Consider the following 24036-nt stretch of genomic DNA (forward strand, 5'->3'; position numbering starts at 1 on the left):
GTGGAGAGGAGAAGGGAGTTGAGGGAAATTGGAGGGGGAGATGAACCATGAGAGACTATGGACTCTGAAAAACAATCTGAGGGTTTTGAAGGGGTTGGGGGTGGGAAGTTGGGTGAGCCTGGTGGTGGGTATTATGGAGGGCACGTATTGTATGGAGCACTGGGTGTGGTGCATAAACAATGAATTCTGGTACACTGAAAAGAAATTAAAAAAATTAAAAATTAAAAAAAAAAAGACTCTCTGTTCAGCAGGGAGCTAGATATGGGGCTCAATCCCAGGACCCTGAGATCATGACCTGAGAGCCAAAGGCAGACACTCAACTGAGCCACCCAGGCACCCCTTGCATAATTCCCAAGACTTGGGCAACTTATCTCTTATTTACTTCAGGTTATGTCTTTTCCTTTCCTAACCTCTAGGATATGGAAGACGAAGATACAGTGAGCTGACTGGCCCCTTACTGTAACCCTTGATAGTTGTCAAATCGACATTGATAGGTGCCTCCTTTGCTTTAGTGCATTTCTATGCTTCTGGCTCCATTCTTTGACTCTATTTTCCCCAATTTCCCCACTCCCTCCATTCTTTTTCACCCTTCCAGTGGGATTTCCACAAGTCTTACTATTGGATTATGCAGACAGATATAGGAAATAGTAGAAAGGAAGAAGACTCATTTCATGGAAAAGAGCAACTTACTGAATCCTTTTTTCTTCCGTCTAAGCCTCTGTTCAGCCTACCCTTGTTCAGTACTTAAGTACCTCATTTATACTTCAATTGTTGCTCTGATTGCTTCCAGAATAAGCAAAAAGTTATCCATTTCTCTGAAGATTCCATACTTTTCCAGGCAAATGAAGTGTGCCTTCTTGGACATTTAAAGATGTCATCTTCCTTAAAGGTCACTGTGCTGCAGCTTTTAAACATTGAGGATGGGGAAGAATAGAAATTGTTCAGGTAAGCATGGGAGGAATGCTAGAAAAAGGCTGTATTTTTGGTAAAGCCAACAAGTTTGTGGACAAGGTCATCCATTAGACAATAAGATACCTGACAGCAGAGATGACAGTCATCTCTTCAGCACATAGCACAGCACCTAGCACATAGATTTTCCTGTTAAACAAGACATAAGAAACAGTCTGGAGTCTGGAACCAGGTAATGAAGGCATATTCAGGTAATGGGACAGAATCAGACACTTAAGCAAGATTTGAAGCATCTGGAGAATAATAATTTGAGCAGACAACATATCTAGAATCCAAAACAAGGACTGGGGCAGGAGAGGAAAGCCGGGCAAGGGGCAAGAGTAGAGATAAATAGGTGATCCCAACCTACCGCATGAAACAGATCTGCCCACATGCATTATACGTCCCCTTGTTCCCCTTGACAACAAGCATGTTTTCAAGGCCATGATGTACCAGTAGACACTTATATGCTGCACAATTCTTATATAGATCACAAGATTTTGAGTCCTCTAATCAAAGCAAAAATGACTACCAGATATGGGATTGTTAGGCTAATTCAACATTTAATCACGCCTGCTTCTAGATCATGGTAAGGTCCTGCCTTAGGAAGAAATAATTCTAGAAGATGTGGGAAGCCATCTGGCCAATTCTGCCCAAACTCTTGCAGCAGGTAGCTCCATTTCATGGTAACAAATGAGACCCAAAACGTAAGGATGAATTTTTTCAAAATGTAATTCCCATACATTTTTTTCCTCTGCTTCTATTTCATTGACTATTGGGGATCCAGAAGAAAAAACAGTGAGCAATCAATGGATTGTTTTCGCTATAATGGTGAGAAGTGAAAACGACATTGTTCCCCCCTGTGTTAAGTAATACTAGGAGGAAACATACTATCCCATGTGGGTCTTTTGCAAGCAGAACAAGAAATGGAAATCAGTGTGCAGAAGATTTATTAGGGAGTGCTCTTGGGATTAACATTTCTGGGTTGCAAGGGAAGGAAGTAAAATTGAGTAGAGAGAGAGAGATTCAACTGTGGTAATAGTCCCGCTGGAAGTCTAAGCTGACCTATAGGGAGTTCCAAAGCTGGGATGATGCTTCAGAATTGTTCTGAGTTGGGGTAAAAGGGGTCTCAACCTCAGTGACTTTATGGCATTAGTCAATGGATGTGGGCTACCTTTGAAAGGGAGCATGGTACAGTTATCTATTGCTGCATAACAAACAATCCCAAACTTAGTGGCATAAAACAACTGCCATTTATTATCATTATCTCAATAGTTTTGGGTATTGACTGTGTTCAGCTGAGTGGCTTTTAGTTGGGATCTCTCATGTAGTTACAGTCAGGTAGTGGCTGGAGCTGGAGGAGCAGCCTTCAAAGGCTTCCTCACATGTCTGGTGTTTGGTGATGGCTGTGGCTCAACCTCAGCTCTGGCTGCTAGCTGGAGCATGGCCTCTCCATGTGGTCTGACTTCCTCCTCACAGAGCAGATGTTTCTGAGAGCATTCCGAGAGTAACAGCAGAAGCGTTATAGCAGAAGCTTTAAAGCCCTTTATGACCTAGCTTCAGAAGTCACACCACATTGGTTGAGGAAGATATAAATGTCTGCCCAAATTCAAGGGGAGTGGACACAGGTGCTACCTCTTGATGGGACAAGTGGCAATGTCACATTGTACCAAGAGCATGTAGGAAGGAAGATACTGTTGTGGCCACTTTAAAAACATATAATCTGCCATAGGGCATGACATTGAGCAAGGCCACTATCATTATATGATGCAGTCCTTGTAAGGTATTAGCAACGGAGGGCTTTCTGCCATAGTGACCCCCCAGCACCTGAAAAATAAGTCCCTTATTCTGGAAGCAAATATGGGCTTTCAGAGCAACCACCATATATATTTTCCTGTCCCAGAACTTTTTTTGTTTTCCAGCTTTATTGAGATATAGTTAACATGAAACATTGTGTAAGTTTAAAGTGTATGAATATGTTGATTTGATACACTTATATGCTGGGAAATAATTACCATAGTACCATTAGTTAACAACTCCATCACCTCACATAATTACCATTTCTTTTTTGTGGTAAGGATGTTTAAGATTTATTCCCTTAGCAATTTATGAGTATATAATACTGTATGTTAACTATAATCACCACACTATACATAAAATCTCCAAAACTTGTAACTGCAAGTTTGTACCCTTTGACCAGCATCTCCCTACACTGCCCACCCCCCAGCCCCTGGCAACCACAATTCTACTTTTTGTTTCTATGAGTTCAGGTTTTTTAGATTTCATATATAACTAATATTATACACTATTTGTCTTTATCTGGTTTCTTTCACTCAGCATGATGTCTTCAAGGTCCGTTCATGTTGTGGCAAATGGTAAGATACCCTTCTTTTTTATGGTTGAATAATCCATTGTCTATATACCCATCTTCTTCATCCATTCATCCACTGACAGACACCTAGGTTGTTTCCCTATTTTGGCTATTGTGAATAAAGCTGCAATGAACACGGGATTGCAGATATCTCTTTGAGATCCTGTTTTTGTCTCTTTTGGTTATATACCTAAAAGGAGGGGCGCTGGGTCATATGGTAGCTCTATACTTAACTTTAAAAAAAATTTTATTTAAATTCCAGTTAGTTAACATAAACAGTGTAGTATTACTTTCAGGTGTACAATCTAGTGATTCAACATTTCCATACGACACCCAGTGCTCCTCACAAGTGCACTTCTTCATCCCCATCACCTTTTTCACCCATCCCCCCACCCACTCTCTTCTGGTAGCCATCAGTTTGTTCTCACTAGCTGAGTCTGTTTCTTGGTTTGCCGCTCTCTCTTTTTCCCTTTGCTCATTTGTTTTGTTTCTTAAATTCGACATATGAGTGAAATCATATGGCATTTGTCTGTATTTAACTTTTTAAGGAACATCCATACTGTTCTTCATAGTAGTTACATCAATTTATATTTCACCAACAGTGCATGAGGGTTCCCTTTTCTCCACATCGTAGCCAGCACTTATTGCCAAATTTTGTCATTTTGATAATAGCCATTCTAACAGGTGTGAGGTGATATCTCACTGTGGTTTTGATTTGTATTTCCCTGATGATTAGTCACGTTGAGCACCTTTTCATGTACCTTTTGGCCATCTGTATAGGTCTTCTTTGGAAAACTCTATTCACGTCCTATACATATTTTTTAATTGAATTTTTTTAAACTGTTGAGTTGTATGAGTTTCTTTTATATTTTTGATATTAACCCCTTACCATATATAGGACTTAAAAATATTTTCTCCCATTCTGTATGTTGCCTTTTCATTTTGTTGATGGTTTATTTTGCTGTGCAGAAGATTTTCAGTTTAATATAATCTCACCTATGAATTTATATTTTTTAGCTTGTGCTTTTGGTGTCATATCCAAAAAATTGTGTACCAGGACCAACATCAAGGAGCACTTTCCCCATTTTCTTTCAGGACTTTTACAAGTTCAAGTCTTAAATTTAAGTCTTTAATCCACCTCGAGTTAATTTTTATGAGTAGTGTAAGATAAGGGTCCAATTTCATTCTTCTGCATGTGATTATCCACTTTTCTCAACACCATTTACCTTTCCCCAGTGACTATATTCTTGGCTCCCTTGTCAAATGTTAGTTGACCATATATGTGAGGGTTTATTTCTGGGCTCTTTATTCTATTCCACTGGCCTATGTATCTATTTTTATGCCATTAAAATATAGTATAAAAACAATATACATCCAATGTGTTGTATATTTTATATGCTTTCAGGTTACTAATTATCATTCTTTTATTTCAGCTTGAAGAACTCCTTTTAGCATATCATACGGAAGCTTCACTGTTCCTCCTTCTTTTTTCTTTGTTCTCCTTTGGATAATTTAAAAATTCCTATCTTCTGCCTCTCAGATTCTTTCTTTACCTGTTGCATTCTGTTATGGATGGTCTGTATTGCATTCTCCATTTCATTCATTATATTCTTCAGCTCCAGAATTACTATTCAGTTCTTTTTTATGATTCCTATCCCTTTGTTAAAATTAGCATTTATTCAAATTTTATTTTCTTGATTTCACTGAATTATCTCTCTGTGTTTTCTTGTAGCTCATTGAGTTTTCTTAAAACAGCATTTTGAATTCTTTATCAGGTAAATCAAGATCTCCATGTCTTTGGGGTTGGTTACTGAATGATTATTGTGAGCTAATGGTGATGTCATATTTCCTTGATCCTTCATCTTCCTTGAAATTTTGTGTTGCTGTCTTCACATTTGATTAGCAGTTACTTCTTCTAGTCTTTGTTAACTTCCTTCAGGAAAGAAATACCTTCCATCACCCCTGCTACGGATTCTGAGGTCTTCTCAGACCTTCTATGGATACATCTGCTCCACGTTTCTTGCTCCTCCTTGTGGCAGAATTCTTAAGGCTGTATGCCGTCTCTTGATCCTGTAGCATACCAGGGCAAGTGCCAACAGTCTTCCTTTTGTTTTCCCAAAGGTGGATTAAAGCCCAATTTTGGGTCCCTCCCTGAACCACAGATTTGGGCTGGCATAGGTTTTCTGTGTGTGCTCACCAACCATCTGCCAAAGCTTGTTCTCACCACTGCCATTTGGAGCATGCACAGGGAGCTGTCCACAGAATGTGAGTGTGTGGGGGTAAGGCACAAGAGCACTGGGCTGGGAGGGGGTGGTCTATCCATGGGCTGGTTGGGAAGATTTGTGGGTGCGGTGTCCCTAGTGGTTTGTGTGCAGGCTTCTTAATGGGAGTCTGTGACACAGTTAAGAGAATGTGCATCCCTTTGGTGCTCTCTGAGAGTCCTATCTGCCACTCTTCCAGTCTCTTCTTTCTCCCCAAGTCAGGCAGCTCATGATTCAGTGATAAGTGGGCTAAGAGAGAATTGGACCTTTCTGGAAGTAACCCACACAATTAGGGAAGCTGAGTGTTCATTGACACTTTATCACTTTCTCCCCTGTGAGAAATCATGGCAGAAAGGATCTCTCTTGGTCTTAAGCTGCGCACCTTGGGGGAGGAGTGAACTCAAACTGTTCTTACCCTCTCCAATGTGTCCACACTCACATATATACATATGTGTGTGTGCATGCATGTGCACACACGTGTATTTTTTTTTTTCTATAATGCTGGAACTTCTCTGCTGGAAAACTGGATTTTCACAAAGGCCCTCTTGTCCATAGGTGATTGTCTGTGAAATGGTTTCCAGGGGTTCCTAGACTGTAGTCATGAGGGGCCAGAGTTGGTTCACAAGTCACTATGGAGCCCACAGCCAGAACTGAGGTCTGTATGCCTATTACCTGATGCACAGCTGGTGAGATTCCCCTCAGTTCCTTTGGCATATAGTGCTGCTCCCACAGTTCCCCACAAAGGCACTCTTACCTGCAGATGGATGTCTAATTGTTCTTGTTAAGAGATGGTAAAAATATGATTAACAAATGTCTTATTAAGCTGTCCCTGTGTTAAAAAGTTTGGGGACCATGCATACATTTTTTTATCCCTATATTTTAGAATACTGAGAATAAGAGTAAAAATACCTTAGCTACATGCTCCGGGAAATACTTTCTTCTGAAAGAAAAGACTTTGAACGAGTTATAGTAGTTTGCTCATCAAAACTCACTTCAAGATCCTTGCTTCACTGGGCCCATGAAACCAATTAAACACAGCCAAATCCCAGGTAATTCCCTGCCTTGCATAGCCTGACTTGAAATCATCCAACTTAGGCCCTAAAACCCTATAAATATCCCTGAATTTACTCGTTACGAGACACTACTAAAGTTCTCTTAAACTGATATTCTTTCTTAGCTTTACTTGGTCAGCTGGTTATTCTGGTGACCTTTTAAAGAAGCTGAGAGCTGAGAATGAGATAGTGTCTGCTCTGAAGAACCTTGTTCTACAGTGAGTTGAGAAAATGAGAATGTTGTCATTTCAGGAAAAAACTGAGCTACTTACTAGTTTAACCACTGACAGCATGGAAAGTCCAATTCTTCCAACAGAATCATAAATTTCAGGGTGCCTGGGCGGCTCAGCTGGTTAGCAACTGCCTTCGGCTCAGGTCATGATCCTGGCTGGAGTCCCGGGATTGAATCCCGCATTGGGGTCCCAGCTCCATGGAGAGTCTGCTTCTCCCTCTGACCTTCTACCCTCTCATACTTTCTCTCACTCTCTTTCTTAAATGAATAAATAAATAAACAAATCTTTAAAAAAAAAGAATCATAAATTTCAGGATTCAAAAAGACTTGAAATTTATCTAGTCCAATCCATCCGATACAGATGGAGAAGCAGCTCAAATCTGGGCTCAAATTAGAGTATATTTTAGAGACTCCTTCAGTGCAACCAAGGGTTTTGGGATTCCTCTCTAGTCCTTTATCTCTCCCCTTCATTGTCTTCCTTTTCCCAGCCTTAACATTTCTTGCCCCTGTTCTTCCTCTTTACATACAACTAGAGGAACTATCAGTTCTCCATCATGTTTTGGTGAAGGATGTCTGTGTTGCCACAGGGTTTGAGGGCTAGGGGTTTTCAACAAAAATGTATTTTTAAAAACCCATTCCAGGAAGCTAACATGTGGTTTCTATTATCTGAAAGGTCTCATTAGAAGTTAATATTGTCATATCCACACCCCTAGTTTTGAAGCTGAAGGGAAGTGAGGGTTAAATTTTGGGGGTATAATCTCATAAATAAGGGAACAAACTTTCCAGCAGTATAGGACTTCCTACCCACTTCACCCTGAAAATTCTAGAAAGACTGAGGGGGAAAGAAGTATTACTATTTTTTAATATTTTTTATATATATTTTTTTATCTTTACTAGAAAAATAACTAGGTGAGAGGGTTCTGGATTAGAGGTTTCTTTCAAACATTTGTCTTTTAGCTAATTTATCCTTTTAAAAATGAGATTACCAGATCCTTGGATATGTTAATTACTTGAAATATCAATGACTTGAAATGAAAAATATATTTGATACTAATTTTTAGTAACAACTGACAAGTTGTTATTCACATATCATTGAGGAAAAAAATCTATGTATGCACATATGACAAAGATTACTGGAAATATTTTTATAAATAACAATGAAAAGAAGTTGCACATGGCTCTAAAGAGTTTCCCACTGGACTCTTACTGTGTGAAGACAGAGTGTTATACAGAGCTGATGACCTTTCATGAATATCAGGATTTCTTCCTTTTCTTTTTTTCCACTGTTGACTACTTGCTTCTACCACATCTCAGATAATTAACAACAGCTGATTTCTTTGTATAGCTTTTATTTTTATGATGGTTTAAGTCTTGCAATATCTCACATTTTTTTCAATTACAGAGTTTAACAATCCACCCCAGGCCAGGTTTTACATGTTAATAAGTTTGTCATATGTGATGGTCGGAGCATGTCTTTGTAGTAACACAATGCACTCTTTATGATACTGCACTGAGTTCAGAATTTTTTTTCTGAACTGCAACAAAGTGTGAACCTTCTAAATTCATGTTAGAAATACAGATACAGTCTATTGACTTTTTTTTTTTAACAGGACCCATGCATAGATACAGCCTATGGACATTCCATTTAATGGAATGAGACACAAACTACACCAACTACACCACACAAAATACAAACTACACCAACACTGTGTTTCTCAGTTTTATCTTGTAAAAAATAATTTGTGTTTCACATGGAAAAAAATATCAGACTTCCAGGTATTTTTTTTTTATTAGTCTACTCTCAATGCATTTAGAGGACGATGTGATTTATAAAAACACATATGATGTGAGAAGGGAAAAGTAAGAGCTCCAAATAGATTTTGCACATGATTCTACACAGTTTAAAGACATATTACACATTCAGTTTTGAGGTCCAGGAAGTAAAATTTTTGCCATTTCACTCATAATTCTATGTGATCAATTTTTAAAAATATTCAAAGATTGTTCATAAAAATATTCAAATTTTCTACTAATAATTGTTTAATATACATTAGCAAAAAAGTTTATTATTTGCCTTATGGTTGTACATTAAAAATCCTGTCAGAATCACGAGCATCCCTGTGAAGTACAATTACATTTGTTCCCTTCCTCCTCCTTTCCACAGACATCTCCAGGCTTCTCAGTATTTACATATGAATTCCAAAACATTGACAATAAAGTGATCTTCCCTTTTATGACTTTGGCAAGTCACTCCAAATCAAAACAAATACTACCTACAATGTTAAATTTGTTTTTAAATGTAGCTGTTCCATAAGACTCTGATTTAAAAATTACATAGATCTAATATGATATTGCTCTGTATTTGAACTTAAGAAAGTATATCAGATGCAAATGGTGGGTACTCATCCTTTCTGATGGCTGAACACCCACCATTTGAATCGACATGGATGGAACTGGAGGGGATTATGCTAACTGAAATAAGTCAAGCAGAGATAGACAATTACCATATAGTTTTGCTCATTGGCAGAATGTAAGCAATAGTGCGGAGGACCACAGGGGAGGAAGGGAAAACTGAATGGGAAGATAAAGAGGGAGACAAACCAGAAAGATTCTGGACTCCTGGGAAACAAACTGAGGGTTACAGAGGAAGGGGGTGTGTGTGGGGGGATGAGGAAACAGGGTGATTGGTATTAAGGTGGGCATGTGTTGTGATGAGCGATGGGTGTTATATGCAACTAATTGCTGAACACTACATAAAAAACTAATGATGTATTGTATGCCGGCTAACTGAACATAAAAAAAGAATGTTTCTTAAGATTAAGAGTATTATTCTGTTAGGTAGTGTGTTCTTATAAATGTCAATCAAGTTAACTTGGTTGATAGTGCTACTTGAATTTCCTATAGCCTTTTTGATTTTCTATTTGCTTGTTTTATTAATGGATTAAGAGTAATCAAATCTCCAAAAAAAAGTAGATGTGAAAAATCTCTCAGTAAATAAATAAAAGGATTTGGAAATAGAATGTACATGGTCATGCAATCTTACATGTCTGGAGAAAAACTTCTAAAGTAATTTAATGCCGAATCAACAGTAGAAATTTCAAATAAAACTATTCTCAAATATAAGGAACATTATCATGGCATACTTTCATTTTTGTCTTCTGTTGACTTCTCTGCCTCTCACCACCCTTGCCCTAAGCCACAGTTATGATTATTTTTAAAAAACTAGAATATACTTTATCTTCTTCCAGAGTTACATAGTTCTCCTGTGTAAACAATTAAGTACCAGAGTGCAAGTGTATTGGCTGTGAACCAGATCACCAAGGATAGATTCCAAGTGCCATAAGTTTCTTGTGCCTCAGTTTACTTATTTAAAATAGAGACAATAATATATCTGAGAAGTTGTCATGAGAATGGAATGAATTAATAAATGTAAAGTACTTAAAAGAGTGGTACACAGTAACTGTTCAATAAATTTGTTTAAAACATCATTTTGATATGATGACTATAAAGATGAACTTTGTACCAGTAACTCCCAGATTTCTACCCCTATTCCTGTTCTCCAGTTTTCTTAATTTTAATGATGTCAATTAAAAAAAAAAAAGAAATTTGACCTTATCTTTATATAAAACCATATTATACTCACCCACCAGACATTTATTGAACATATATCATATGTAAGATATTTTTTTCCCAAGTTAGAGATATAGAGGTAAATGATTCTTTGTGAGAAAAACAAGTGAAATTTACACTACAGTGTGACAAATATTTGAATTTACTGAAGAGATTCATCTACATCAGACTTTTGCTGAAACGTTGTTGAGTTACCTGTTGATTACCAAGATTTATTTCTTCATGGATTGTTAGACTAAAGGTCTCAATTTCTTTTTTTTTTTTAAAGATTTTATTTATTTATTTGACAGAGAGAGATCACAAGTAGATGGAGAGGCAGGCAGAGAGAGAGAGAGAGAGAGAGAGAGGGAAGCAGGCTCCCTGCTGAGCAGAGAGCCCGATGCGGGACTCAATCCCAGGACCCTGAGATCCTGACCTGAGCTGAAGGCAGCGGCTTAACCCACTGAGCCACCCAGGCGCCCCAAGGTCTCAATTTCTTATGTCCTTCCTCATTTCCCTACCATGTGGGCTTCTCCACACAGCAGCTCACAATGTGATAGTTGGCAGGAGGGCTCTGAGAGAGTAAGGAAGTTCAGACAGGACTGATGTCAGTCTTTTTGCAGCTGAATCTCAGAAGTGTGCCTTTCCCCTTTTGTTTCAGAGCTATCCAAGTTAATTCCATGTACATATAGTCAGTGAGTCATTGGAGGTTATCTTGACTAAAATGTGGGAAAGGGAGTGTCCTAGGAAGAGTCCTGAGATTCTGTTAGAGCAGATTTTAATCATATATCCCATGAGTAAAAGCTACATGAGCACACTTCCATATAGGTATAATTTTAAATTTATGAATTATGTAATATCAATCTGTATTAATATATATAAATATTATAAAAGACATACAGTCTAAAAATAAAAAACAGTGAAATAAAATAAAATATTTAAATTACTGGCATAAACCTTTTATCTTCAAATTGTAGAGCTTTGTTATCTACATAGTTGGTTTATAAATGCCTTGCAAATTAAACTGGCATTATACAATTATCTGCTGATTTTGAAAAGTATAACATATACTCAGTGCTAGATTCATTGTTTATAATAATTAGGTCTATTCACATTTCAAATAGTCATTTTCAAAAAAATATTTTTTTTTAGCCTACAACATGGCAGAATTGATTGGCTCATCATTTATTTCATTACATTTCTTTCTTTCCTTTTTTTTTTTTTTTTTTTGAGAGAGAAAGGGATGGGGGAAAGAGGGGCAGAGGGAAAGGGACGGAATCTTAAGCAGGTCCCACACCTACAGCAGAGCCTGTCGCAGGGATCCCATGACCCTGAGATCATGACCTGAGCTGAAATCAAGAGTCTGACACTTAACTGAATGAGCCACCCAGGTACCCCGTTAATTTCATTTCTTAGTATGGCTGAGAAGGATCTTCTTCAACGAGTAGGAGAGAAATAATTATGGCATTTTCCTTATTTTTTAAAAAATTTATTCCTGCATTATAAATATTATCATCAATCCAAAGTTTTTTTCCAAGAGGCTTTTAAAGGTATTGGTCTACTTGTAAGTATTAATTTAGTTAAACTAGACAATGTAATCTATAAGTCTGCTTGCCCAAATCTGTTACCTTAATCTGTTCAGCCAAAGAAAACAGAGCAACACGTGATACCCAGAAAACAATACAAGAGCAAAGACACCATTATTATCTTTCAAAACAGACTGAAATATCTGCTAAGTGAAGGTACCCATTTACTAAATATTAGTAAAGTTTAAGTTTTTTTATTTTTAAAAATAGATATATAGAAGTAGATATAAATAAGAGTTTTGATATAGAATTATATATATATATATATATATATGTATATATATATATATGTATTGCTCTATCTAGAGCTGTGTCCAGTTTGGAGACCATGGTACTAGATCCCTGTGGGGTTCATCTGAGGTCCCAGTGAGGGCTGGGCCAGCATGGGTTATCTGGAGGGTGCAGGGGAGTACACGGGTACAGAACTCTGGGCCCTTCACCACTGCCATAGTGAAAGAGCTCCAATTTTATCTATATTATGTTTTACATATTAACCTTTCTGACAAATTATCATTGGAACAAAGAATTACCCAGCTAAAACACTTTTGAAACTTTCCTCTGGAGAAGGGTAGAAGCCCATAATCCACAGTCTGATGCTTAAAACTGAGCCCTGAAGAGTAACAGTCTTTTACTAAAGAGCAACATATACCAGTTCCCAGGTTTTATGTTTTTTAAAACTTTTCTTGTATGCAAAAATCACAGCCTTAGACCTAAAAGAGAAAATACTTTGGCTAAACATGCTACAAAAGTTTTGAATATAACTAATTACTAAGTAAAAAGCATTGGTTAAAAAATGCATTAAACTTTTTTCTTGATTGTGACATTTAGTAGTTTTGAAGATTTTAGAAATAGATCACATTAAAGCAAAGCTTATAAAAGGATATGGTTCTTGCGATATTTCAGTAAGTTTGATCTTGGTTTGTCTAGGGGCTTTGGAAATACCAGCTAACTCATGCATCTTAAGGTAATATAAAATCAGTGGACTCCGACCTCCAAAATTGAAGAGCACACGGTTAAACTCTGGACCAGTGCTAATATAATGGGACTGTAAAGGGAAGAAAAAAATCAAGTCAATTATTATTTTTATGAGTTTTTAAAGAATTGTAAATAAATATAATTGCATTGTAACTATAAAGTTACTACCTGGCATATTAAAATAAATAAAAGGAAACTCTGTAAGTCATCTTTTTTAAAAAAGATTATTATTTATTTGAGAGAGAGAGAGCATAAGCAGGAGGGGCAAAGAGAGAGGGAGAGAGAATCCCAAGCAGGTTCTCTGTTGAGTGGGGATCCCCATGCTGGGCTCCATCTCAGAACCCTGAGATCATGACCTGAGCTGAAATCAAGAGTCAGATGCTTAACCAACTGAGCCACCATGAACCCCAAGCATCTTAATTATAGAAGTTTACTACAGTATGAACTATGAGTTCATGCAGTAAGGCCCTTCTAGCCTTCTTCTTTATCAGCTTGGTAGATAAGTCAATAGAGATTCTTCTGTCTGAAGAACAGAAAGAAAAAAGAAGAAAAGGAAAAGAGCTCCAGAAAAAGGGACAGGAAAAAATGTGAAGAAAAACACGACCAAAACCTCCAAACGCTTTTTGGAAAACATATCCAAGAAGCTTAACTCCAAGCAGGAAAAATACTCACTTAGATACATCATACTCAAAGTGTTGAAGGACCAAAACAAAAAGAAAAATCTCGAAAGCAGCAAGAGAAAAACAACATATAAGGGAACCCCAATAAGATTAAAAGCTGAACTTTTATCAGGACAAAGGAAGCTGGAAGGCAGGTGGATAATGTAATCAAAGTGCTGATGGAAAAAGCTGTTGACCATGAATTCTCTGTCATGGAAAGTGACCATAAATATAATTGCTCTAAGATTCTATTACTGACTTCTTGTGGGATACAAGGTCAGGATAGTAACTACTCATGTATTATGTCTTTCCTCCATTTTTGTAATATGTAGATGAGAGATTTATTATTTCCACTTCCTGTGAGGAAATAAAATTTTATTCTTTTCTTTCCCTAAGATTTTATCTATTTATTTGACAGAAAGAGATCATAAGTAGGCAGAGAGGCAGGCAGAGAGAGAGAGGGAGAAGCAGGCTTCCCGCTGAGCAGAGAGCCCAATGTGGGGCTCGATCCCAGGACCCTGGGATCATGACCTGAGCCAACGGCAGAGGCTTTAACCCACTGAGCCACCCAGGCGCCCCTAAAATTTTATTCTTATTTGCTTTTACTGATACATAAAAGTTCTCTTGTGTTTCTTTTGCTTATGGTCACTTTTTCATTGCTTTCCTTCAGAGATGCTCCATAATTACTTTGAACAGTAGGACTATCATAATCAAAAGCAATTCTTTGATGGTGGGAACTCAATGTCAAAATCAGACACATTTTCTATTATGTAAATAATCTACTCCATCTCAGTCTTTTGTGAAAATTCACATTAGGTGAATTGAATATCTAGCCTGATCTTTATTCCTTTTTTCTTTAAAAATTTTTAAATTTAAATTCAATTTAATTAACATACACTGTATTATTAATTTCAGAGGTAGAATTTAGTGATTTATCAGTTGCTCATTACAAGTGCCCTCCTTAATGCCCACCACCTATCTAACAATATTAGCCCATCGCCCCACCCATTTCACCTCCAGCAAACCCTCAGTTTCTTCCCTATAGTTAAGAGTCTTATGATGTGCCTCCCTCTCTGTTTTCCTCTTATTTTATTTCTCTTTCTCTTCCCTGTGTTCATCTGTTTTGTTTCTTAAACTCCACATATGAGTGAAATCACATGGTATTTGTCTTTCTCTGACTGCTTATTTCACTTAGCCTAATACACTCTAGACCCTTCCACGTCATCACAAACAGCAGGATTCCATTCTTTTTGATGGCTGAGCAATCTTTAAATTGCATGCAAAACCAGACCAAACTTTTCCTAGAATAAAAGGAAATACTGTCTGTCTAGAAAGATGTTTTATCACCCTTTTCCTGGCTTCTGCCTTGGATACTGTAAGATAGAATCTAGATCTTACCGAAATTCTAGAAATAGACATTTCTGTTATTTTTCTGCAGTTGTTCATTTTTTAAAATGAAAACCACAGTTAATACCTGCTTCTTCCTCTATAATGGTCCCTGACTTTTTAAGGGTAGTTCAACCTGACAAGAGCAGAACTAGGTATTAAATGCATATCCAGTGTTTTATGGAGCCTGAGCCATTTTCTCAAATAGTTTAATCCTGAAGGTTGGAGGTTGCCTAAAGAATTCTTCCTAGAGATATCCCAAATAGCCAAAACAATTAGCAGAAGCTTCATTGCTTCTATCTACCCCACAAAAGACAATGGCAGAAAATTATCAGAAAACTTTAAAATTCCATCGAACAAGACTTTAATAGTTAAGAGTCAACCTAGTACTAAATTTGAGAACCCAGCAATCTTATAAACTTTGGAAGCATCACAAGAGATGAGCTAGAAAGTCCAAGGGATGATTTTGTTGTTTAACTTTTTGACTAATTTATTAAAGGACAATCTCTGATGATGACTAGAAAGCTAAACTGATCTTTGAAGTTTGAATGTGCATCCTGCCAATGCTTAAAATGGCATTGGGAAGCCACAGGCACCCATTCAGCACCTGGACAACACTGATGCTTAGAAAATTCTTTATGTTGAACTGAGAACTGTCTCCCTATAGCTTTCACTTATGGGTAAACATAAAAGCTTTTTGGTTTGTATTGGTAAAAATAAATTTTGAGCCACACAGAAAAAGCCTAATCCTGCTCTCCATAGTAGCTCTCTACATACTTGAAAACAGTTATTCTGGCCACCAGGGTCTTGTCTTTTCTAGTGGAAATGCCTTTAAATATTTTGGCGATTGCTCAAAAAATATGGTTTCAAAGCCCTTGATCATCCTGATTATTTTCTATTCAGAACACTTCTGTTTGTCTATACCTTTCCACAAAGCAGAGCTCCAAAATGAATATAATACACAATTGTTTAATCAGCATAGAGTAGATCCCACATGTCTGTTTAAATAGCTCAAGAATGAAGTAGATTTGGCGGTCAACAACATTCTCTGTTTCATACAGAGCTTACTATAAAAGACGATTACCAAATCTTTTCGGATGCTTTTAACATGGCTTTATTATCGTATACTTACACAGCAACTTATACTTTATCCTATGTAATACAATCTCTACTTATCCTATACAATGCAACTTATACACTGACTCCTAGAGATTACCAGTTTCTATTCTAAGTACTTACAAACCATTCTTGGAAGCACTGTAAATGTTGGAAAACATTCTATATATCTGGATTACTGAAGATCAGGAAACATATGAACACTGACTTCAGAAAGTGGTTTTTATATAGGCATAACATAAAATTAATGGTCAGACTTGACTAGATAATTCGACAAAATTTTAGCAATAAAAACTGCAACAAATTTAAAACCCAATTGTCTAAGAAGAGAGCAAATTCAGAATATCAAGCCAGTAACCTTATCAAATCTTGGCTAATGCAACACAAGATGGTAAAGTCCATAAGGATTTCTCTTAGGGAGGTACCATCAGAAACACGGAAAAATGCTAAGCAACAAAGACTTATCAGTAATAGTATCTACATATGGCCAGTTAATCCTGGATCATGGCTTAAGACGTAGGGACAAGTCAGCCATTGCTGAAATCTCTTATGAAGTTTTCCTTGCAAACTTGACTAGAACTTACTGAGATCAGAGCCATGTTTGTATATCAACCCAAGGACAAGTAGTGGCAGAAGTGCGAGAAAAGAGGAATGCTATGTTTTTTTTTTCCTTTAGAGATGAGGATATTTAAAAAAATAATGACTTTAAAAAATGACTTTTTAACATTAAGATTATCCTCTCCAATAAATCACTTTTGATCATTAAATTTTTCTAAAATATATGTCAGGAATGTAATAATGAACATTGCCTATATGAAGCTGTTCAACTAATTATATAGCAAATTAAATAAGTAAGAACGTTTTTAATAATTGCTATGCTCCAAACCTTTGTTGTTAGTCTTGATACACTTGATTCTTCCCTGAATGGGGGCATTGTATATGCTCTTGGGTTCTTTAAAATTTTTGTCATATTGAAGTCAATAGCTAAAAGAGAAAACAAAATATTTTCTTAAATTCTGGCTTTTTTTTTCTTTACAAAAAGGCATAATAGTTTTTTTCTTCTAGCAATGTACATTAAATATGGAAAGAACCAAAAATGGATGGAATAGAGGTTAGGATATTGTTATGGCTTGCTTCAGTTAGAGGAAATAAATACACCATCTCATTTTTACTTAACAGGACTTTAGACCTGATAAAACTCATTTATATTATCTCGTATTATGGTCACAAACCATTCTGCGAACAAAGTAAGGTTTTCCACAATTTACAGATGACATAACTAAGTGCAGGAAATTGTACAACTCTAAGCTACAGCTTTAAGCTATCATTTAAGACACAGGCCTAGGTCTTTTGCTTCAGAGCCTAGAGCTTTGTCCATGACCCTCTTGTTTAATGCAATAGAAGGCTTGGGCCTCTGCATGTTAGGGTGCACCTTTTCCATATACTGACAACAAATTCAAATAAGGAAATACTTGGTATGTTTTCCCTGCAACCAGCGTGAATATACATGAAGGTAACAAGGGAGTCTTGCCATGACTTAAAGAAAAGGAGAACTCTATGGTTTAATCAGTATGTCAATCAGCCTAAAAGAACAAAATAGGCATTAAGGATATCTTAACACAGAGCAGAGAAAACAGGTAATCTGAGGCTTGTTAACTAGATTGTGGCACTTATTATTATCAGGTGCCAGGTAAACTAATTGGATTTACTGGTTGTAGATAAAGCTTTGAAGAATTAAGGAAAGTCTGCCACTCTGTCTGCCTGTGCTTGCTCGCTCGCTCTCTCTCTCTCTCTCTGTCTGACAAATAAATAAATAAAATCTTTAAAAAAAAAAAGAATTAAGGAAAGTCGCTCAGATTGATTTTTGACACTACACATTCAAGGATATTAGATATCAGTCTGATGCTTGAGGTAAGTAGGCATTTATCATTGAGTAAAGAATTGGTTAGGAATCCGAATTTTAAAATTTTGAGTGGAAACAAGGTTAGATTAAGTTGAAGTTAGAATGGTCAAGAAGGGTAATAAACCATATGATTTATTTCCTTTAAAACAGGGTGCCTGGGTGGCTCAGTGGGTTAAAGCCTCTGCCTTCGGCTCAGGTCATACTCCCAGAGTCCTGGGATCGAGCCCCGCATCGGGCTCTCTGCTCCACGGGGAGCCTGCTTCCTCCTCTCTCTCTGCCTGCCTCTCTACCTACTTGTGATCTCTGTCTGTCAAATAAATTTTAAAAAGTCTTTAAAACATGCTCAAAAGCAAACAATCTCTTGTAGAGGGTATCTGGTAATATCTACAAAAATACAGACACATTTTCTCTTTGACTTAGCAATCCCCCTTCTGAGACTATATCCTACACAATCTCCTATGTAAATATGAAAGAACACAAGTACATTTATTGATTGTGACATAATATATAAAACTTAGAGATTATGAACAACCCATATATTTAATAGTAGTGAAGTACTAGTAAAAAAAATGAAGGCACCCCATTTGATGGAATACATGCAGCTCTAAGAAGAAATGAGGAAGCTCCCTATACTGATTTGAAGAGCTCTACATGTCATATCATTAAGTGATGAAAGCAAGGTATAGAACAGAGTATATAATTTGATTGAATATATATAGTATGCGACTTTTATAAGTATAAGAATATGTTGCATTTGCCTTATTTGTATAAAGAAATACTGGCAAGATAAGTAAAAAAAAAAAACAACAAAAATATTCTCTGGGAGGAATAATTAAAAAAATAAAACTTGGTCTATTTTGAATCATTCTTAAATACATATTTAGGTAATATTACTTTATTTCTGGTCTCTAGAATAGACATAATATTAATAATAAAAGGACCTTTTACTTCATGTCAGCTGTACCTACACTAAAAACCTTACTTTTCAGAATACTTAACCTTGATTGTAAAATCAGTCAATATACGTTAATATCAGGCAAAAATCTCCAGCTGGGAATAATGGCAAAAGATAAAAAAGTAAGAGATACATAAAAACCACAATGCAAGGAAATTTTAGGAGTTAAAATTTCAAAGAAAAAATTTATAAAAATAGAAAATTTACAAAAAAGAAAAACCCACCCAAATATGATATGCATAATAAGTAATCTTTTTTTTTTAAAGATTTTTATTTATTTATTTGACAGAGAGAGATCACAAGTAGGTAGACAGGCAGGCAGAGAGAGAGAGGAGAAAGCAGGCTCCCTGCCAAGCAGAGAGGCCGATGCGGGACTCGATCCCAGGACCCGGAGATCATGACCTGAGCCGAAGGCAGAGGCTTAACCCACTTAGCCACCCAGGCGCCCCCATAATAAGTAATCTTAAAATGACTATATTTATTAGATTTTTTTCCTCCTATAGTCCCCAATCAATAATTTATTTTAGGCGAGAATATTAATTTTCCCCTGATTACAGTTTTCATATATCCTCTGCCCTCATGTCCCTAAAAGCTTGAGAACAAGATCAAAAAGTGATTCTATTTGATAAAACCATAAGGAAAAATGTCTCAGGGCAACTGGGTGGTTCAGTTGTTTAAGTGTCTGACTGCTGATTTCAACTCTGGTCATGATCTCAGGTTGTAAGATCAAGCACCATGTAGGGCTCCATGTTGGGTGTGGAACCTGCTTAAGATTCTCTCTCTCCCCTCCTCTACCCCCACTCTCTTTCTCTTCCTCTCTCAAAAAAAAAAAAAAAGTCTCAACTGTTCTTACTAGGCTTCAGAAATTTCACTAGTAGCAAAATATTCTTCTCTTACTCCACCTACATTGGAAAATATTCATTCCCATAATTATCCCCTTTTTATTTTAGGGATTATAAAATTTATTTATTTATTTGAGAGAGGGAGAGAGAGAGAAAGAGAGGAGCATGCATGAGTAGGGAGAGGGGCAAAGGGAGAGAATCTCCAAACAGACTCCCTGCCGAGCACAAAGCCTGACATAGGGCTTCATCTCACAATCCATGAGATCACAACCTGAGGAAAAATCAAGAGTTGGACAGTTAACTGAGTCACCCAGGTGACCCTATTTTAGGGATGTTTAAAAGGGAGACACTTATGTAAATAAGTATGGTTATCTCTATCCACTTTTGTAGTTTTCATTAATAGTCTTTCTGAATGCAAATAACTCATATATCTTGGTAAAATTAAACTTCATACAGTCCATATATATTAATACAATTATTGAATAAACTATAGAAACAAAAGAGTGTTAATCAGAGACCCATTTTAGAATATACCTAACTTAAATTAGAATTACTCTTAGAAAGTACCTAGTACTGAAGTATAAGGGGAAACAAACAAAAGAGAAAACACAGTTAGTCATTCTGCAAAATATATGCTACCTGAGCAAATAAGAAATAAAACAAACACAATTTTGTTTCAGTAATATAGGAAAATGAGATGATTATTTTGAAGAAAGTTATTATAGATCCATGAATATGTTCTAATTGTCTTATTGCATATATTTCTTATCATGCTTCCCAGATTTTTTTCAGATCCCTATACAAATACTTCCTCAAGTCCCTTCAATCTTAGCATCTGCAGACCCAGTCATTGGTTTGTTTACATATTAGACCTCAAACAAGTTACATCTGTCTACATTGCTATATACAGAAGCATCCTCCCACCTTTCTATATGCAATTTGCTTTAAATTGGCAAAATGAAACATTAAGGACTTCTTCACAATGCTATATGGTAAAATTAAATTTCTTCTAGTAATATCAACAAAACATATATAATTGTGAATAATCTCACAGAGAGGTTAGAGAGTTTAAGTGCCCATAAGCATACTTTGTTAACTATGAAGTGCTATATGTATGTAAGTTATCACTAATATCCTTGGGTTTCACCAACTTTGAGCTAAATTTAACATATTCAAGAACATGAAGATTTTATGTGTATAAGATAGTGATCCATATCAAAATTGTTTCCCAAGGAAAATACAATTATTATTACCTTGTTTTGGCTTGGGAATTGACTTATTTTTATTATTTTTTTTTCTTAAAGATTTTATTTGAGAGAGAGGTAGAGAGAGAGAGATAGCAGGAGAGAGAGAGAGAGAGAGAGAGAATCTGAAGCAGACTCTGCCCTGAGCACAGAGTCTGATGCAGGGCCTGAACTCCATGACTGCATGATCATTACCTGACCTGACACCAAGAGTCAGATGTTCGATTGACTGAGCCACCCAGATGCCCCTCTGTTACTTCTTACTATGAATTATATCTGTGTCTTAAAGGAAAAAATCATTGCTTAGACAAGTTATAGGTGCAAAGTGATCAGTTTTTTAAAAAATTTCTATGGTTTTGTATAAAGAACTAAGTGACAAGTATCTGAAATAAGGAACTAGTATACTTATGAACTAAGACTCTATGGAGCCAAACATTACAAATGTAAAACAAAAAAGCTTTTAAGCTTGAGTTGATCAAAGATGTTTTGGAAGGAAACGACCAGTTTTAAGTCTTTCCTGTAGAATGGAAAACATTAAAAAACAAACAAACAAACAAACAAACAAACAAACTAATCACTAAATGGGTTCTGAAGCAAAAATTAGAACATATTGTCTGGGAAACTCTTTTTTCTTGTATCATATGTAAATTTATCTACATAAGAACTTTAAAAAAGATACAAAAATTAAGACTAATTTCATTGTATATGGTAATACAAAGTGTAATTGTTAAAAATAATAAAATTAAAAGGAATTGAGATTACCTTTATTTTATAACCAAGTCTTGACAATCTTGCCTGGTGTCATAAAAATTCTTTACATTCTTCAGATTAGTGATTATATGAGCTTATTATTGATGGGTTGTATGTTGAAACTATGTTTCCACCATTCCATATCTTAAAATGTTCTACAAAAGAGAAGGCTAGGGCACAGACTTTTGTGGCTACTAGCCAGAGGACCCATTCCTTGACAGCCTGGTTCTGGTAGCCAGTAAGGTTTGTGTTCATTGGTTCTATAGAACAGTAGCAAACAAAGAAACAGCTCTTAATTGGCTATCATTCCAGGGCTCAGTGCAGAGAAAACAGACAGAAATGTCCATTTCCTAATATTTTCCTGAAAGACATATATTTACATATTTTCAAAGCTACTGCCTGAGGGCCTGGCTTCCAGTCAGCCTGAACTAAGTGTTGACTGACATGCTTCCCTTTGGGATACTGACAGTTCTTGACACACCCTCAAATACTAGGAGCCACTAAGAACAAAGTAGCCTGCTTTAACAAATCACAAAGGCTTGAGAAAAACCAAGAGGTAGGGAAGGGTTGAATGATAAGGTTCATCTCCTACAAAGGGCCACTCCCTTCAAGACTGGGAGAAGTGGCTATTTTACCTAATGCATGCAAAACCAACAGAGAGAGTCTAGGAAAATGAAACAGAGGAATATGTTCCAAATGAAAAAACAAGTTAAAATCTCAGAGAAAAAAACCTAACAAAACAGAAATAAGTGATTTACTTGATAAAGAATTCAAAGTAAATCATAAAGGTGCTCATTGAGGTCAGGAGAACAACGTATGAAACAAGGTGAGAATTCCAATGCAGAGATAGAAAAATAAGGAAGTAGCAAATGGAAATCACACAGTTAAAGAATACAATAACAGAACTGAACAATACAATAGAGGGGTTCAACAGAAGACTAGATGATGTAGAAGAAAGGATCACCAAGCTTGAAAACCAGGCAGTGAAATTCATCCAGTGAGAGCAGAAAAGAAGAAAGAGGACAAAGAAGGAGAGAGAGGAGGAGAAGGAGGTGGGAGGAAATGAGGTGAGGAAAAGAAGAAGAAGCAAGAAGGGTAAAGATAGCATAAAGGACTTATGAGGCAACTTCAAGCAGATGATATATTATTTGCATTATAGGGGTCTCAGAAGAAGAAAAGAGAGAAAAAGGGCAGGAAACTTATTTGAAGAAATAATAGCTAAAAACTTCCCTAAACTATGGAAGGAAATGGACATCTAGATTAAGGAAGCCCAGAAATTTCCATATATAATAACCTCAAAGAGACACACATCAAGACACATTACAATTAAATTGTCAAAAGTTAAAGACAAGGATAGAATCTTACAACTAGCAAGGAAAAAACAACTTGTTATGCACAAGCGAAGTCCCATTAGATTATTAGATTTTTCAGCAAAAGCTCTGAAGGCCAGAAGGTAGTGGCATGGTATATTTGGAGTGCTGAAAAGAAAAAACCTGCCAATCAAGAACATTCTAGCCAGCAAAGTTGTTCTTTAGAATTGAAGGAGAGATAGAGAGTGTTCCAGATGACCAAAAGCTAAAAGAGTTCATCATTGCCTTACAAGAATGTTAAAGGAACTTCCTTAAGCTAAAACCAAAGGATAATAATTAGTAATAGGAAAACATATGAAAGTATAAATCTCACTAAGAAAGGTAAAAGTACATAGCAAAATTTGGAATACTCTAATGTTGTAAACGTGGTGACTTAATCACTTACAAATTTGGTATAGGTTAAAAGACAAAAGTATTAAAAATAACTATAACTCAATAATTTGTTAACGGTACATAAGGTAAAAAAAATTGTGACATCAAAAACATACACCATGGGGGAGGAGTAATAATGTAAGTTTTTTTTTTATATTTTATTTATTTATTTGACAGAGAGAGATCACAAGTAGGCAGAGAGGCAGGCAGAGAGAGAGGAAGGGAAGCAGGCTTCCTGCTGAGCAGAGAGCCCAATGTGGGACTCGATCCCAGGACCCTGAGATCATGAAGGCAGCGGCTTAACCCACTGAGCCACCCAGGTGCCCCAATAATGTAAGTTTTAGAATGTGTTCAAACTTAAGCTGTTATCAATATAAAATAGGCTGTTATAAATATAAGTTGTTG

The 24036-nt window shown here is 36.4% G+C and overlaps 1 protein-coding gene across 1 annotated transcript in view; it reads right to left on the bottom strand.

Annotated features, from left to right (window-relative positions):
* Positions 1 to 24036, bottom strand: part of LOC111159976 (family with sequence similarity 227 member B) — a 187137-nt gene that overhangs the window by 20013 nt on the left and 143088 nt on the right. Inside the window, exons 11-12 of the mRNA XM_022522703.1 lie at positions 17082 to 17179; positions 12944 to 13104 (exon numbers count right to left, since the gene is read on the bottom strand). Coding sequence (XP_022378411.1) covers positions 12944 to 13104; positions 17082 to 17179 — 259 coding nt within the window. The remainder of the gene's footprint in view (positions 1 to 12943; positions 13105 to 17081; positions 17180 to 24036) is intronic.

This window comes from Enhydra lutris, unplaced genomic scaffold, assembly GCF_002288905.1.
Source record: "Enhydra lutris kenyoni isolate GAN:26980312 unplaced genomic scaffold, ASM228890v2 scaffoldscaffold4, whole genome shotgun sequence".
NCBI lineage: Eukaryota > Metazoa > Chordata > Mammalia > Carnivora > Mustelidae > Enhydra > Enhydra lutris.